At 38.2% G+C, this 16663-nt stretch overlaps 1 protein-coding gene across 3 annotated transcripts in view; it reads right to left on the bottom strand.

The window, feature by feature from the left end:
• Positions 1-16663, bottom strand: part of srgap2 (SLIT-ROBO Rho GTPase activating protein 2) — an 85290-nt gene that overhangs the window by 11200 nt on the left and 57427 nt on the right. For all 3 annotated transcript variants that reach the window (XM_052609872.1, XM_052609874.1, XM_052609873.1), the window contains 9 exons: positions 14614-14676; positions 11266-11481; positions 9597-9725; positions 8143-8364; positions 6731-6832; positions 6123-6320; positions 4207-4291; positions 1271-1298; positions 712-742 (listed from right to left, as the gene is read on the bottom strand). In XM_052609872.1, the coding sequence (XP_052465832.1) occupies positions 712-742; positions 1271-1298; positions 4207-4291; positions 6123-6320; positions 6731-6832; positions 8143-8364; positions 9597-9725; positions 11266-11481; positions 14614-14676 (1074 nt within the window). The remainder of the gene's footprint in view (positions 1-711; positions 743-1270; positions 1299-4206; positions 4292-6122; positions 6321-6730; positions 6833-8142; positions 8365-9596; positions 9726-11265; positions 11482-14613; positions 14677-16663) is intronic.

Below are 16663 nucleotides of genomic sequence, written 5' to 3'. Positions count from 1 at the left end.
ATATTATTATCCTTCACTAGAGGGAGACATTGGGGTGGTCAGATGAAGAGATGCAGTGGGTCTTTTTCTTTGTTCACCTATACTGCAGGGAGGTAAACCCCGGTAGTGTTTAGGTGGTAGGACGTGTACACTAAATTTATCTCCTTGGCCCTATTTACCAATTTATCCCACTGCCAGGTGCATAATGATTGCAGGGTGGCACTGTTATATTACGGTTATCTTACTTATCCTAAAGAGACATGCACTGAACACGAGTACATATTTACAGCAAAAAATGTACACATGCAGTAATACAAATATACATCACACATGTCACATGCAAGTAAGCTTGGGAATGTTCACCTATGAATCTTGGATTATGTATGTGCGCATTTATCCATTTGTTCATTGTTCATGTTCGTTTATACTATTTATTATCTGAATAAATAGCATTCACACAATTTATTTTGTAATATGATTTTATTTTATATTTTTAGGTATTAGGTACTTTTATTTTTTTTTAGATTAATTATTTTAGTAGTTATTTAATTTAATTACATTATTATTATTTTTTTTATAATATATGCCAATGCACTGTTTTCACAGCACTTTACATCATTGTCATATTTTGTCCTGTATATTGACTTCAATAACAACAGACGATTATGATTGTTTGTGAAATGATCCAGAATCAATTCAGAGTCAATTCTACCAGCGAGTGGTGATCATTACCTGTTTCTGAACAGTGGAGTTCCTCCGTCCGCTGATAGACACAATCAAGAGAAAGTTGGAGAGAACAAGAGAAAGCTGTCATTACAATAGATCATTTTCACTCAAACTGCTTTCATTTTCCTCCACATTCAATTTACTAACAGCCTGTGGTCATTAGACCATTAGAAATCACCCTACTGAGAAGGGTCCTATTTTAATACACTGGCCTTAAAACACACACACACACACACACACACACACACACACACACACACACACACACACACACACACACACACACACACACAGCAGTTGTTGTGAAAACGCTTGTTTTGTTTCTTTGTGAACTCTTGTTTAAACGTCCATTCCATTTTCCTTACTCCATTATAACTGTAGATTAAATCACCCACCCCTGGCCTCAATAAATGAATAAACAGGTATGTGAATAAAATATGAATATGTCTAGAAGAGATATTCATCTATAAATGGCCCTCAAACATCTACATGTGTACTAAATTAATTCTTGTGCGTAAAAGGTTTGTGTCTGTTTTGGATTTGTTGGCTGTCCCACAGCACTCACCTGGCAAGGCAGTAGTCGGTCTTCTGACCTGAATGAAGAGATACGAGGAGAAAAAAAAAGGAAAAAGACAGAGGAAATGGTTAGAGGGAGGCTGGATGTTTGAGGAAGAAGCCACAGCTGGACACGGTTTCCTTTTGGGAATAGAAACACTTGTCCCACTTCTTGTCTATGTTGTCACAAAGGACCTTCCTGTGGGACGTGACCCCACATCCACACATTACCCTCCAAATACATTCAGCAACATCACAACGTGCTATCTTCCCCTATCACACACAGCATATGCCAAACGTGCAACCGACTTCAATCAGCTAATCACCCAATCCACTCTGTTTCCTCAATCTGTGCTGGAACATTCTGTCAGTTTCCTCAGTAACAGCAGCTGGGCTAGCACACACTGTACCCAGCACCGTTTCACACAAAACCCTGGATTTACTGAGGCATTTTGACGTTAAAATCTGTTTTTGTCATTGGATAAAATTAATAAGACAGCTTGTGAATAACTAAGGCGTTTAAATTTGATCAACAAATCCAAAAACCATTATGTCACAGTGGGGAAAAAGATCCAGGTGCTCTGAAGAGAATGTGAGTGGTGTTTGTCCATGCAGTCGTTTATATCAGTATTGAATAATATTGGATATTTATATGTATGTAAATTTTACATTTAGATTACATCTGCAGTTATCTTATGCTTATTTCAATTAAATCAACACTTTAACCACACTCTTAAATATCATTTTTCATACTGTACATTATAATGTTGAGCACCAGAACAGCATATTAGAATGATTTCTGAAAGATCATGTGACACTGAAGAGTGGAGTAATGGAGGAGAAAGTTAACATCTACAAAATGATTCCTTTAAATAAAAACTATTAGATCATCTTTCTGACCGAACTAGTCTCAGCTAGCATGCTTATTCAACGATAGAGTAATCAACACCACTGCTCTCTCCAACACACATAATTATCTCTTCATATCATGTGATTCTCTCAGTTTCACTTCCTGTTCAGTGGCAGTTCGGACCAGCTGGCTGACAGTTCTGTTCAGTCTGGAGAAATGAACGTGGGAGGTACATCAGAGTGAAAACACTCCAGGAAATCCCTGCTGTGCTCTTCTCTTTCGTGCACAGACTCATTTTCTCTGTCTTGTAGCGTGGCACATGACCTTTAACCCCCACCATCAAGGGCTGTCTATGAGTGAGTGAATACGATCACGCTAAGGTCCAGAGGACAGCAGTACAGAGCGGCAGTGCACGGTTAAAGCTTCATGCTCTTATGAGACTGATGACATCAGTACCATCCTCAAGCAAACACACACACACACACAGTCAATTCAGTACCCTCCTCTCTGCCTGACACTGCAACACTCCACACATGAGCCCCTTTCACACTGCCATTCCGGCAAATACAGGGGTAAAGTGTTCCTGCAATTGTTCCCTGGTCGCTAGATTTTGCACTTTCACACTGCCAGTGATTACCCGGGATATGTGCGTGTTTTCACACACAACCCTTGAAGATCCCGTAACGACACGTGACATCAGCACGTGACGTGTAATGTACGAGTCGAAAACGTTAGGCATGTTATACTTTCACTGAAGCAAGCAAACGATCTCTGCGTCAGCGCGGAAAGTGAGGAACTAACTGATCTCTGCTTCATTACAGTTTGCACATGTATTTTCGTCGCGAACGTTGATCTTCCTTCAAAACAGCCGGTAAAAGAGTCGCGCGTTACTTCGACACGGAATTAGATCTGGCTTTTGTTCACACAGCGCTCATCCCGGGTCGAACTCCGCAATGTTACTAGGTCCCCGACCCGGATTCAATTCGTTAATCAGTCCCGGGACGTGGTTGCTTTCACACAGAAGGCGACCCGGCAATGTTCCGGAAATATTGCGGCTCCGACGTGCAGTGTGAAAGGGGCTATGGATATTAACACTAACCCTACACATAAAAAAAACAAAAAAAACATAATATTTTAGATAAAGAAATAATTTTTTATTTATTTGATGTATCATTTTACACACATTTACTTAGCTGTCTATCTAAATGAGGACATTACAGACTAATGACAAACCATACGCTAATTAAAACAACATTATGTTTCTGTACTCAAATTTGATTGGTTGAGTATCATTCACTCAATTCACTCAAATATTTGATTCATTTTTTTTTGTCTTTAGGAGGGAGTCAATTAAATCATTCCCTCAAATGATTTGTTCAAAAACACAGATTCATTCCAGGATAAAACAAGAGACTAGGTACATTTACATGCACTAATTTTCAGCAATCCGAGTGAATCCAATCCAATTTCAGATTCTCAAAGTTTTGTTTATATGAACCCAGGGGTGTGTGACATCACAATTTTTGATTGTGGACAAGAAACCCATTCAGGTTTAAAACAACTTGAGAGTGAATAAATGATATGACAGAATTACAATTTTTGGATGAATATCCCTTTAATGACAAGCGGCAGCATGTTTAGCTCTGTTAGTCTGCTGTCACTTTAAGACCAGCACATATCTTATATACAGACAAGCATCTTTTTCTCTCAACTGTTTTCTTGAGATGTCTACATGAAGGCTTTCAATCCGACTGAGTCTGATTACTAACGGATAATTTAATCTTTCAAACTGAATCATTTTCATAACCAATTCATTCAAAACACTGTTTCCTTTAGAGAACTTTGTGTTGCTCTAAGAGGCACAATGGTGGATTTTGCTTTGACTTGTTTTGTTTTGAAGTACTCTCTCTTGTGAAGCAAAAAGTAACTGGTACTATTGTGTCTAAAATATAATTTACTCCATATTAACGTGTTTCTGAAGAAAAGCTATATTACACCCACAATATTTAGTGACATTAGTTCTTCAAATTCAAATGTCCACAGAAACTAAAGCTGATCAACACACATGCAAACGTCAATCGAGCACGATTACTCACTTTCTCCCAAAGTCTTTTGGATCAGGTCATGTTTAGCCTGTAGTTTGGTGATGAGGTTCCTGCCCTCCAGAAATTCCTTCAGTTTCTGAAACCGAGAATATAAAACATTTGAAACATATTGAACTGTAAGACCATCTCAACACTTGTGAACAAACATAAGTGTGAATTTTCTTTTCAATAGCTATTAAATGCGCAGTATAATCAATCTTCCTTCCTTTTCTCAGCTTTCTGGCACAGGATCCTTCCTCCAACCCTTTCAATATGCTGTGTAGTGTTGAGCCTATACATCTTGTTGGCGTAAACATTAATTTCATATCTACTGAAGCACAGGGAGGCATCGGATCTATCTGCTCTAATAGCTTATTGCTCTTTGGGGGTGAGAACCCTGACCTGATGGAAACCTGACAGCGGAGAGACAGATAGAGGAGTCAGGAGACGGATGGAGAGAAACCTGAACTGTGGAGGGAATGAGGGAGCTGGGTAGACAGATGCTTACAATTCCATCCATCATATATCACAGGCATTCCAGCATTACAGTCATGCAGACACAGGAAGCGTAGCCAACACATGGAGCCATGCACTAGTGCTTTTGGCAGAAAGAGAAAAGCTGAATGTACACAGGGAGTTAAAGAGAAAGAGGAGAGAGGGAGATGTAGAGGAGGAATACATCAGGATAAGATCTAATGAAGAGGATGTGATAAAGCAGCCTGCACAAGATCAACTGAACAATCTCTGCTTGCTTATCTTGTGCTTCCATTGATCAAATGTGTAATGTTAGGCCAGAGTGAATTGAAATTCATATTCTTACTGTTCTATTCTTACCTTTTATACTCAATGTGTTTATTTATTTTTTTTTAAAGGAGGCTTATTTCAGAAAACCAATTTCTGTATAGACATATCATTTTAATAACATTTTGATAAGTATTGGTCAGAAAAAAATATACAGTTCACTGAACACATATTGACAATAGCTTTCACGCTATATGGGGCTAGTAAATGCAATTACATATATTTTTTTAATTAACAACAAAGCAGTAAGATTATGAAATTATCATTAACTACTAATTATAAAAATATACTATATACATAAAAAATATTGTATACATTTTGAATATGTATATATATATATATATATATGTATGTGTATGTATGTGTGTATATGTATATATACACATATGTGTGTGTGTGTGTGTGTGTGTGTGTGTGTGTGTATATATATATATATATATATATATATATATATATATATGTAGTTCGATTGACTAATAAAAAATAAAAATAAAGATATTTTGCAAATAAACAATATTAAATATGATTATTTTGGGGTTTTTTAACTAGATGTTTGAATCAGTCATACAAAAACTATACTTAGAGAGAAAAAAAAGAATTTATTTAACTGTTTTTATATTTTTATTTCAAATCTAATCTAAGCTACTGAGTTGAAAGGAACACACATGTGACCCCAGTTTCTCATATGAAGTTGCCACAAAGTGCTGTTAGTGGCTCCCTGGGCATTGCTCAACTGCTGCTACTGTGTTCTGGGTATTTTGTCAAATCTATCCGAATAACAAATTCCTCTGTAATGTTATTTGTCGAATTACTACGTAACAGTTTCAATTGTCTACAAACAAGCACAGATCAATGAACAGCAGTCAACTGCAGCAGTCTCCTCTAATTGCAATCTTTTCAATCAAAGGCTTCTAAAAAGACTAAAAAGATAGAGAAGGAAGGACATTTAACTGTATCTCAAACACTCCATCACTCATCTCTCCCTTCATCACCCTTCCTTTCCCGTTTCTCTTCATGTCCTTCCATGCCCCTAGCTACAGATTTCCCACCGTCCAATCCTCCACACCCTTTCTTCAATCCTTTGACCCTGTATTAAACGGACTTCTCTCCCTCTCCATCTCATTTACCGCGAAGTAGAACTGCTCCGTCTCCTGCTGGTTGGCTCGTCTCTTGGCCAGGCTGGGTTTGCTCATGAAAGATTCAGAGACAGTGGACTTGACCGACTCCATTGAGTTACTGTGGTGGAAGCAGTCAGTCACATCAAAGTCCTCAATGGTCACCATGTCCTGGATGGTCTGCAGAGTGGCCTCCATCGTCTTCTTCACCTGGTGAAAGAGCATGTCCATTACAGTTCTTGAGTACTATTACTTGAGCACTTGAGTGAAATTGAGCAAGTTCTCCTCCTGCTGTAATCATGTTTAATTGTAATGTTTAACAGAGCTACACTCTGATAGGTAGTTTAACATTTGATCAAATTAGCTTATTTCAGAATACTTTATAAAGAAGCACTTAAGGGGCAAACACTCTTGTAGCGCCAAGGTCATGGGTTCGGTTTAGGATGACATTTAAAGATCAAAAAAGCTTTGATTCAAGCCAATGCTTTGATAAGAAACAGTGCACATCAACAGAAGAAAAGACACTGATGCAAAAAGAAACGTAAAGTTTAACAGATGAGTTGTAATATAAACATAGATCTGTTATGCACATTGTATTTGTTGGACCATGTGTACGTCACCTCTTCATTCTCTATTTTCAGTGTTGACAGGCGAGACTGTAGCTGCTGGCATCTCTGGATCAGCTCTCCCTGCACGGGCAGCTGGGCACACATATGGCTCACCTGAGAGAGAAAAACAAAAGAAAGAGTTAAGAACTTCAACAACAGAATGAAGGACTAAACTAAGACCATCTCCAGCAGTGAAAACAAAGCTGACATCCCCATACGCTCTGAAGAACAGAGTGACCCAATCTGCCTCTCTTGCTTGCTCTCTCTCTTTTTTTGCCCATAACAGCTGGGGAACATCTGGCTCACTGTGGTCCACCCTCTCCCTGAGGGCTGAACACACGACAGGGCACATGTGCACGGGGGAAAACCAGCTGCTCTGTTCATCACACACATACAAACATCCAGGACCCCTGATGCAAGGTTGGCTAATGACAAAAACAGCAGCATAAAGTTCAGCAAAGCAGTAAACTCCATTAATTGAGTTCACAGAAAAAAAATGCAATCAAATTAAAAATGTTTTTTTTTTTTTTTTCAATGATAAAATACTTTCTCCTGTCCTAGTGTCTCTGTGATGCTATAAAAACATTGCTTTGTTTGAGAATACAACACCGCAACATCAGCTCAGCCAATGGCGTGAGATTGAGGCGGGACTATAAAATAGACAATGACATTGTTTCCAAAAAAAAAAAAAAAAAATTAATTACTACTACTACTATTACTAATAATTTTAGTAATATTAATAGGTAAATAAAAATAATTAAGAATAAACAAATTAAACAAATAAAAACACACAACATCTTACCTTCAATAATAATAAATAACAAATTTAAAAATACAATTAAATGAAAACAAACAAAACAAAAACAAACAAAAAAAAACAAAGCCAAATTATTTCTGGGTGCGATTCAATATATAAATTACAGTACCTATAAGATTAGCAGTCGACTTGCCATATTAATAATGAATAATATATAACACAATAACTAGACAGTCTACTGACAACATATAATAACACAGGGCTGAAGCCTCAGTCTCTCAGCAGGCATGCCTGTCACTGTGCAACAATCTGATTGAGAAATGCTTCATTCCTCTTGATGTGTCTGGGTTTGTTTGGACATGCAATGAGACACAGTCTTGCAAGAGTCATGTGTAACAGCAGAGACAGTGCTGATCGTTGTGTAACCGTACTGACTGGTATTTAGCAGATATCATCAAGATGTTTGATATATTGGTGCAAAAGCACTTGGCATCAGTAAAGCCACACTCAGTTGCCAAAGAATCTCTGTGCGCCATTGTTTACCCACATTGTGACTCTGTTGTTGGTATATTGCTTGGGGCAGGAAAATAATTACCATCATTGCATATTCCATTCCTTCATTTCACCAGTGTCATGTCATAAGCAATAATAAATCACACCAACTGACCATATCACCCATGTGAGACTGGAAATCGAATCGCATCGGAGGGCAGAAGACGTTGTTGTAGGTCTCCATGAGCCTTTGTTTGTCTGCGTTGGCCTCTAGGTTCTCAGCAGCGTTCTCGATGGTCTCCAGACCACAGTGCTTGGAAGTCTCCACGTTAAACTCGGCCGAGAGGTAGGTACGCAGTGCACGGTTCAGGCTGGCATGGTAGCCCAGGTCACAGCACTGAGAGAGGGGGGAAAAAGCTATTCGGTTGGTATTTTGAGCTGTGAATGGAAATTTTGAGGAAGTAAAATCTAGAGTAATATGCAACATTTATGCAATTGAAAGAGACTTTCATTTAAATAAACTTAAAAGTAAATTTTTATTAGTACTAAAGCACCAGAACCCATTTTTGGTTATTAACCTGCGCAAGGTTACAACTTCACTTCCACGCTCTTATTGGTTTAAATGAAGACTGTTCAGACTAAATCCATCATTCTCAGTTCTGCGTGTGCCGCAGCTGAGGGTAATACGAGTAGGAGATTTCAGCACTCTGTTGGTGCGTGGTTAGGAGATCTGATGAAACAAGTAGGCCCTCTTGCAGAGCTCACAAAGGGGGCTGATACAGATTTACCTTCAGGGTCACACTTGAATAAAGTAGTCTGATGAAGCAGCACACTGTCAGAGGGTATTATTGCTTCATGGGACACTGTACATATTTAGGGCATTACACTTAAACACTCTTTTAGGGCTGCACAATATACTTGAAATAAAAAAAGTACTGGGGTACGAAACTCTTGATGCTTTTACCACATTCATGTTTAACTGGGTTATTATTTATCATTTTTTTTATAATGTTCATTATATTTCTATGTAAAAATGAATGAGAAGACCATCATATGATCAACTGGTTTTTGTGAGAACTGTTTAAAAAAAAAAAAAAGTCAAAAAGTTAAGATTAATGATTAAATATTTATGCACTGACAGCCCTGGTTTCATTTCATCAGCTGCCCTGAGCTTGTTTACTTCGTAAGGTATTGATTTAGAACTGAGACACCAAAACCTGGCACTTCTAAGTTTTACAAACCCTTAGATCAAACTAGTTCAAACCAGTGTTGTTCAACCAAAACTAACATTTTTAAATTAAAACTAAACAACTCGGTAACTGAAGTAACTGAAAGTTTAAATTAAATTAAATATAAATATTGAATAAAAAAAAGATACTAAAAGATACTAAGAACTAAAAATACAAAAAATGCACACATATGTAAAGCTATCAAAATTACAAATGTATTTAAAATTAGCGAAATGATAAAAGCTTATTTAAAATATTAATAAAAACTTGATTTTTACATAAATACTAAAATAACACTGGTTCAAACAAGTTGAGTTTAACTGCATTTTAGCAAACACCAAGAGATTTTTTTAAGCATTTGTTTCTGACAATACACTTGAATGAGATAAATGTGACTTACATCTATGAGGTCAGACAGATCATGGATGTAGTATTTGAAGACACAGCTGTTGGTGGCCTCCAGAGCCAGAAGATACTCATTCCTGGCCTTGATGGCTTTCAGCTTGTTCTCAGTGTATTTTGCTTGCCGCTGAGAATAAAAAGATTAAAACCAGGAGGATGAGACAATGGAGCAGAATAAGGACCAAAATCTCTGAAATATGGTTAAAGTTGGGTGTCAATAACTTTAGACGTCAGTGTTTTCTACAGTCTTGCAACCAAAAACCATAAGTCAAACATGTCATAGAAATATAGGGGAAAGTTATATATATATATATATATTATTATTTTGTTTGTGTAAAAATAAAAGCATAAACAATTTGGAACAGCATGAGGGAAAGTAAATAATAACAGACCTCCCATGTTTGAGTGAACAAAACCTTTAAAAGCTAACATTAAACATGAGCTCATGATGGATGGCACCTTGTTTAGCTTCTACTAGCCCTCCCTGAAAAGACTGGCACCACAAACTGCACTACATTTCCATCTGTAAATGCTGCTGGGGTGACCACAGGCTCTCTCTCTAGTGGGACGCACATAGAGGAGTTGCTGTTGATCTTGTAGAAACAGAGGTGGCCCTGGAACAACCCAGCGATGATCCCATCAATCATTCCGTAAACTGGTGGTACTGGACAGAGATGGTAACCAGGGGACTCCAGAAGAACAAAGGCATGGATTGACAACAATATCTAGCCCAGACATGCTAATGCCTGACCCCTGACCCCGTCATCTCATTACATCATCCAATGACATTCTACAACACAGTGTATACAGTCACAGGGGAGCCATTCATTTGATGAATTAAACTGCCGTTTAGTGCTAAGGTTTACCACAACGAATTGGAAATTTATGGAATTTTGCAGCCTGGAATCTCAGAAATATGAGAAGTTCCAGCCTTATTTTACCCTAACAGTTTATTTGGTGAAAATGACCAGCTGATTATACATTATGCTGTATGTTATATTCCTACTTACAAAATACATTTGTAAAAGGTAATGAAAAGACCACTGTCCCCATTTTATTTTCTTACTTTTTTTTTATTATTATTATAAAAAGTCCACTGTTGGTGATCTATTTTATTTGTATTTATTTATATTTTGGACATGAAAATAGCTATTTTATTTTATCTTATATTTTTATTTTATTTAATAAATATGGAAGCACCATTGCTAGAACCCGTTTTATTTAATTTTCATTTTATTTGACTGCTGCAGCATGCAGTGATCGAACCAATCAGAATCAAGTATTTCAGAGCGCTGATAAGACCAGTATTATTTAGGCATGGATTAAGCATCTGACACATGTTATAAACTGATTAAACCACTGTCAACAGGTCATTAAAGCTGTTGAGGATCAGGTTTAGGACCCTCAAAACCATCTGGCAGTGACAGCATTCTCCGTCTCTCTCACCAGCTCATTGCTCCCTGTGCTCTCCCTCTTTCAGCCTTTGTCCGTCAACTCCCACTCTATCACCTTTCCCATTTCCCTGAAATCTCCCTCCATCTGTTCATTCTTCTGCCCACATTCACCTTTCTCCACATTCTCGGTTTAAACTGTTGAACAAAAACTCAAATATCTCCTTGCATTAACTCTTCCCTTCTCATTTGATCCCCTGTGACCTCGCTGCTCACCTTCTCCTTCATTTTCTCGATCTTCTTGACAGAGCTGCGGCGTACGTGTTTCTCCTCTATCTTGATGTTTGTCAGGGAGTCGGGCGAGCGAGGGGTCTGCCTGTCCTCGTGTCGGACGCTGCGGCTCATCTGTTTCTCCTCCTGCTTTTCTGCCTCCTTCAGCTTGCTTTCGGCATTGATGCTGTCCATGTTGTACATGTGATAGGTCTTCATCACCTGTGCAATAAGAAAATGGTTAAATGTGGGTTAAATCGTAGGTTAGACCGAGTAAATGCATCATGCATCAAGTTGTTTATCACGTCTCAGATAGTCCCCAGCTAGTTTGTGAAGTAGCCGCAATAGCTGTTGTTGTAGTTGCTGTAGGTAAGATGCTAACGGTCTAATCAGATTCAGTGATCTATGCTAAGCTAAGCTAAAAGTGCTATTACTCATGAAAATTAGCCTATTTAAAAAAAAGGTGGAGTGTTCCTTTAAGAATAATTAACAACAAACACATTTCAGCATGAGTCAAACTGATTTTCTTTGTGGTTTTTTTTTATTTTTTATAAGGATCCTTACAGGAGGTCGTGCTCATAAAGGTTGAAAATAAACATATTACAGACAAGAACCGGGCTGAAAGAGAAAAAAAACCTGACCTGAGGACTATCAGCCTCAACAGCACACACTTATTCACAACACATCAGACTAAAAAACTGCTACAGTCCCAAAATCATTTACACAAATGCTTTATACTCCCAGTCAGACATGCAGAACCTTTTAGCTCAATGTGTTTGTACAGGCAGAGAGGCAACGGGACAAGCTTGATACTTAGTATTCAGCAGATGCTAAATTTGGGAATGGGATTGAAGGGGAGGATCTCATTCCAAACTTCTGCTCCTTTGAGAAGAATGACACAGAGTGACCCCATTCTTGTGATTGCAATCAAACACACTGCCAAGACCGGAGAAATGATACCAAGCCATCCCTCGCTGTCTGTGGTAGAGAGAGATAGTTAATGGGCTCCATTTGCCTCAATTTAAACTGGCTTTCATGAGAGTGTCAGCCTCCATGATGGTTGGGCATAATAAATTTAATAAGCTCTTTGCAATGTCCTCATTAATAGGAAACACTTACAGGAGGAATTTGGCAAACATAAATGTGGGTGGGTCTCAAAGCTTTTTCTTGCTCTTGTAAAATGCAAATGAGTGTCCATTTCATAAAGGAAAAGTTCACCCAAAAATGTTCCTCAGAAGACAGTCAAACAGGTTTGGATTGACACAAGGATGAGTACATAATGCCAGAACTGTAATTTTTGGGTGAAATATTGAACTAGCCACTGTTAAGCTTATGAAAAAGAATGGCAAAGATTATGAAGAGGAAACTCAGTTCGTCACGTTTTTTCACCATTTTCGGCCCTGTGGGGTTCCTCTCAGATCCAAAAGGCGGAGATAATCATCAGCTTTTCCATTCATTCCTTCCTTTCTTCATTTAAAGCACAGATGTCACTAAAATGGTGCCAGGTTTATTTTCAACATCCTTGACTCTTTAATTAAAGGATTTGCTTACTTTTTATGGGGTATTGAAATCGGTTACAGTCATTTCCCAGGAGAACATGTGTGGATGCGTACGGGGGGGAATCCAGTCACCATTCAAATTAGGCCAGTATCATGGGTCCTCCTCCTACCACATTTGAGCCCAGAACACCCCACCCTGAAAACCCCAAACTATTCCTTTCTCCCCCACAAAAACGAGGAATACAAAAATATGTAGCAAATTACAAAGGGCTTTTCTAATTGAATTTCTTCGCCCAGTGAAATAAAAGCCTGACATCATTGGGATTATTTTAACCGTGATACTAATTAAAGGCATGTGCTCGTGGAAGCCCCATGCAACACTGTGCTGTGTATCAGAAAGCAGCACTCTACTATAGAGCAGGATAATAACATGACTTATAATCCACTGAATCATCCCTGAATTTTTCCGTGCACCACTGCTCATTTCAGCACTGCCAGGGAACATGGGTCTCTGTGGTGGTACGGATATGGCAACACTAAGTCTATAAGACAGTAATCATATTGCCATTGAGGGTTAAAACCGAGGTTAACTACCATTAAAGGTTTTTTCATGCTAAGATGTAAACACTGAAGGAGGTCCCTATAAATAGTCCATGTTGGTTCTCCACTACTTAAAAAAAGGAAGGAAAAAAAAAATAGCGTAAAAGGCCCAAATCGCATGTTGTTTTCATGACAGTGATTACGTAACGTAAATCATTACTTTAAATTAGCACAGTATGAAAATGAGCTAGTATTTAACATTACTGTCTGTATTCATCAAGCTCAACCATTCAACCCTGTTACCAATCTTACTGTAAGAAAAAATGATTAAGCAAATTTATGGAAAATTAAAATGACTGAAACTACACCTGAAAAACAATGAATTAAGCTTAATAGAAATAAGCATTAAACAAAAATGACAAACGCACGTCACAAAAATACTAAAACTATAATAAATAAATTGTACTAAAATAACCCTGCGTTTAATGATTTATTGATTTACTGAAATGATTTAACTGAAAAAGCCTTCATGTTTAAGAGTTCCAGGCCCTATTTCGTACCCTGTTCATGAAAAGTGCCATGACCTCATCAGTGGAAATGTAGCTTGTTCACATTTCAAAAAAAGCACGTGGCAAGTAATTAGGACAGAATTTAAGGAACTGATACTTGAGGAAGCCTATAAAACATACAGCATAACTGGAATATCATAAACTCTACGAGGGTTGCAGTAAATAATGATTGAGACTAGGTTCTGCACTTCCGACCCACAGCTGTTGATGTTCATTACCATCCAGAGAGCATCATCACTGTTTGGAGAGCTCTTATACTCCACAGTGCTCTTCTGTGCCACTGCAAATGCAACAGATCTGCATCTGCATGCCAGCAGACTAGATTCACTGCTGACTGATGACTATAATAACTATCATTCACTACTTGTTCATGTCCCTCTGTCTTACTAAGTAAGGAATTACAAAGACTGTCAGGTAAAACATTGTTTTGTTCATAAACACACAAATGCATTTCAAGGAACATAACCATTAAGGAGTGATTCAATGATTCCACATGGACACACCCTGTAAAACCACCACACACAGGGGGCACACAGTGACTAAAAGCTTTCGAAATATTTTCAACAAGAAGAAAAAGTAACTATAGCCACCCCACGCCTCAAAAATAGTGATTGGAACCACAACCACAAGAGACCAAAATAACCACTCGGCTGAAGCAGAGACTCGATGCCTCATCGCTGCAGCATGCTGATGCAGAGCAACCAGAGAGACAGAGGACATCCTCGACCAGGCTGTTTGGATCTTACCGTGTACAACTCATTGAGGACCTTCATCAGATCCTCCTGCAGCTGGAGGCCCACTTCTTTACTCTGCAAGATAAAAAGAAAGAAAAAAAAAACATGAATATAAAAGAAATAGAGGGAGATAATTGTGTAGATCATGATTAACAATAGTGCCCTGCTCTCTATTATTAAACCTGACCATCCTTTTTGGGCTGTGAGCCCTGAGCAGTCACTGTTAGACTGATGAGACACTTTTCTGCTCCCTCAGTAATGGAGGTCATCACCAACTAACCTCAAACACATCTAGCTCAATACAGTCCTGCCCAAACAGTCACATTATACTGGACCACTGCACAGTGAGCCGATTTAACCATATGGGCAATTGGGCACATACAAAATGGACCATTCAAAGAATTATTAAAGAATGAGGAATGGCACACAATGGTCAAAGCTTCTTTTTCTACTTGTACACTGTTTCTCAGTCGGAAATATGTCATATTATGGAAATAAAATGGGCTGAAACACCAATTTATTTATGCCTTTAAAGTACTACCAAATATGAATCTTTTTGTTTTGGGGTGAACTATTCCTTTAAGTCACAAGCAACTCTATTTTCAGTTAGTTCTGCTTTTGCATTTGTCTAAAGGTTACACTTCTGTTATTTCTGTTCAGTGTCAATCAATATATAATGAATGTCAAAAAGTTTGCAGTTGAACTGAAACTTGAAACCATTATTTGTGATTTTAATAAGACTTCCTCTTTGAGACTAGAATAAAGAGGTCTGGTAAACTGTGTGAGATGGAAATGGTGGTTTGCCGCTCTGGTGGATGCTGTGTTTTGTAAGAGAAAGTTCGGGAACGTAGGCACAGTATGACATGAAGATGAAGTGTTCGAATTCAAGTCCAAACTTCAGTCGCTGTGGGCTGATAACTTGAGAGCCAGCCAAGAAAATGTCTAGCATTCACTGTGGGCATTGACTTAGTCACTCCTTCTCTATTCCTCACATTGAATTTTTTGTGGGTTTTCCTGTTTTTGAAGGTCTGATTGAGGTTTTTTTTAATGGATGTTTTTGGACAGATGTCAATCAGCTCTTGAGTTCTTGAGGATGAGAAGTGATGGAAATGATGTAAGAAAACGGAAATATGGGACTGAACTGCGATGAAGTGTGTGCACAGGCATAAAAGACAGAAGGGAAGTTAAGGGTGAAAGAGTAAAATTGAGAGAGTGTTCACACAGTCAATCTGTCAATCTTCACAAACAGTGATTGTGCAGTCACACAGTTCCCTTCCCGTTTCATCCAGGATGGAAAGACTGGAGTTCATTTTAACCATTTGAAAGCTGAGATGGATGAGTAGGCTGTGGGGAGGCATCCCATAGGAGATCCCCTTTGGGGAGTCATTCATAATGGTGTTCTGATGGGTTTTATTTGGAGGCAATGGACTGGATAATACTGTATGTAAGAATGCACAAGAACACCCAAATTCAGAGCAGAGGATGAACTGCCTGTCTGGAGATACTCACCTCACCTCTCTAAACATGTCTAAGGAATTTAGTCAACATATAATTAAAATATCACACTTAAAGTATTTTATGTATACTAATTTAAAACAGTAAAGTATGCATATAATTCTTTAAAATATTAAAATGTCACCAAAATAGTATTTAAAATCTACAAATAACACTGCTGTACAATGTTGAAGTTCCATCCACTTCAATGAAGTCCAAACTATTTTTTATTGACATTAAGACATAAAATTAAAGCAATTTTTATCTTTGGAATGTGGTGGTCAGGTATACCAGTGCATTTCTCCAGTGGAAAGGCCAAAAAATACCTCCAAACAAACATCCAAATTCTTCATTTATGAGAATTACATTTTCCTGTCATGTGTGAGCGGTGTGGGAGAAGCACATGGTGTCCCCAGCTGCTGGGGGGAGACATGTGAAGTGGGGTCTGGCTCCAGTATGCCCAATTGGTGCACTACTTCAGATCAGATCAATAAGAAACATTTGATGGATTTATTCAGTCTGCTCTTTCTATTAGGATTGTTGGGTGTAAGTTACTCGCTTCCACTTT

This window comes from Carassius gibelio, chromosome A11 (assembly GCF_023724105.1).
Source record: "Carassius gibelio isolate Cgi1373 ecotype wild population from Czech Republic chromosome A11, carGib1.2-hapl.c, whole genome shotgun sequence".
In the NCBI taxonomy this organism is placed as follows: domain Eukaryota; kingdom Metazoa; phylum Chordata; class Actinopteri; order Cypriniformes; family Cyprinidae; genus Carassius; species Carassius gibelio.
The sequence above is the reverse complement of the archived record's forward strand: the minus strand, read 5'-3'. Positions and strand labels throughout refer to the sequence as shown.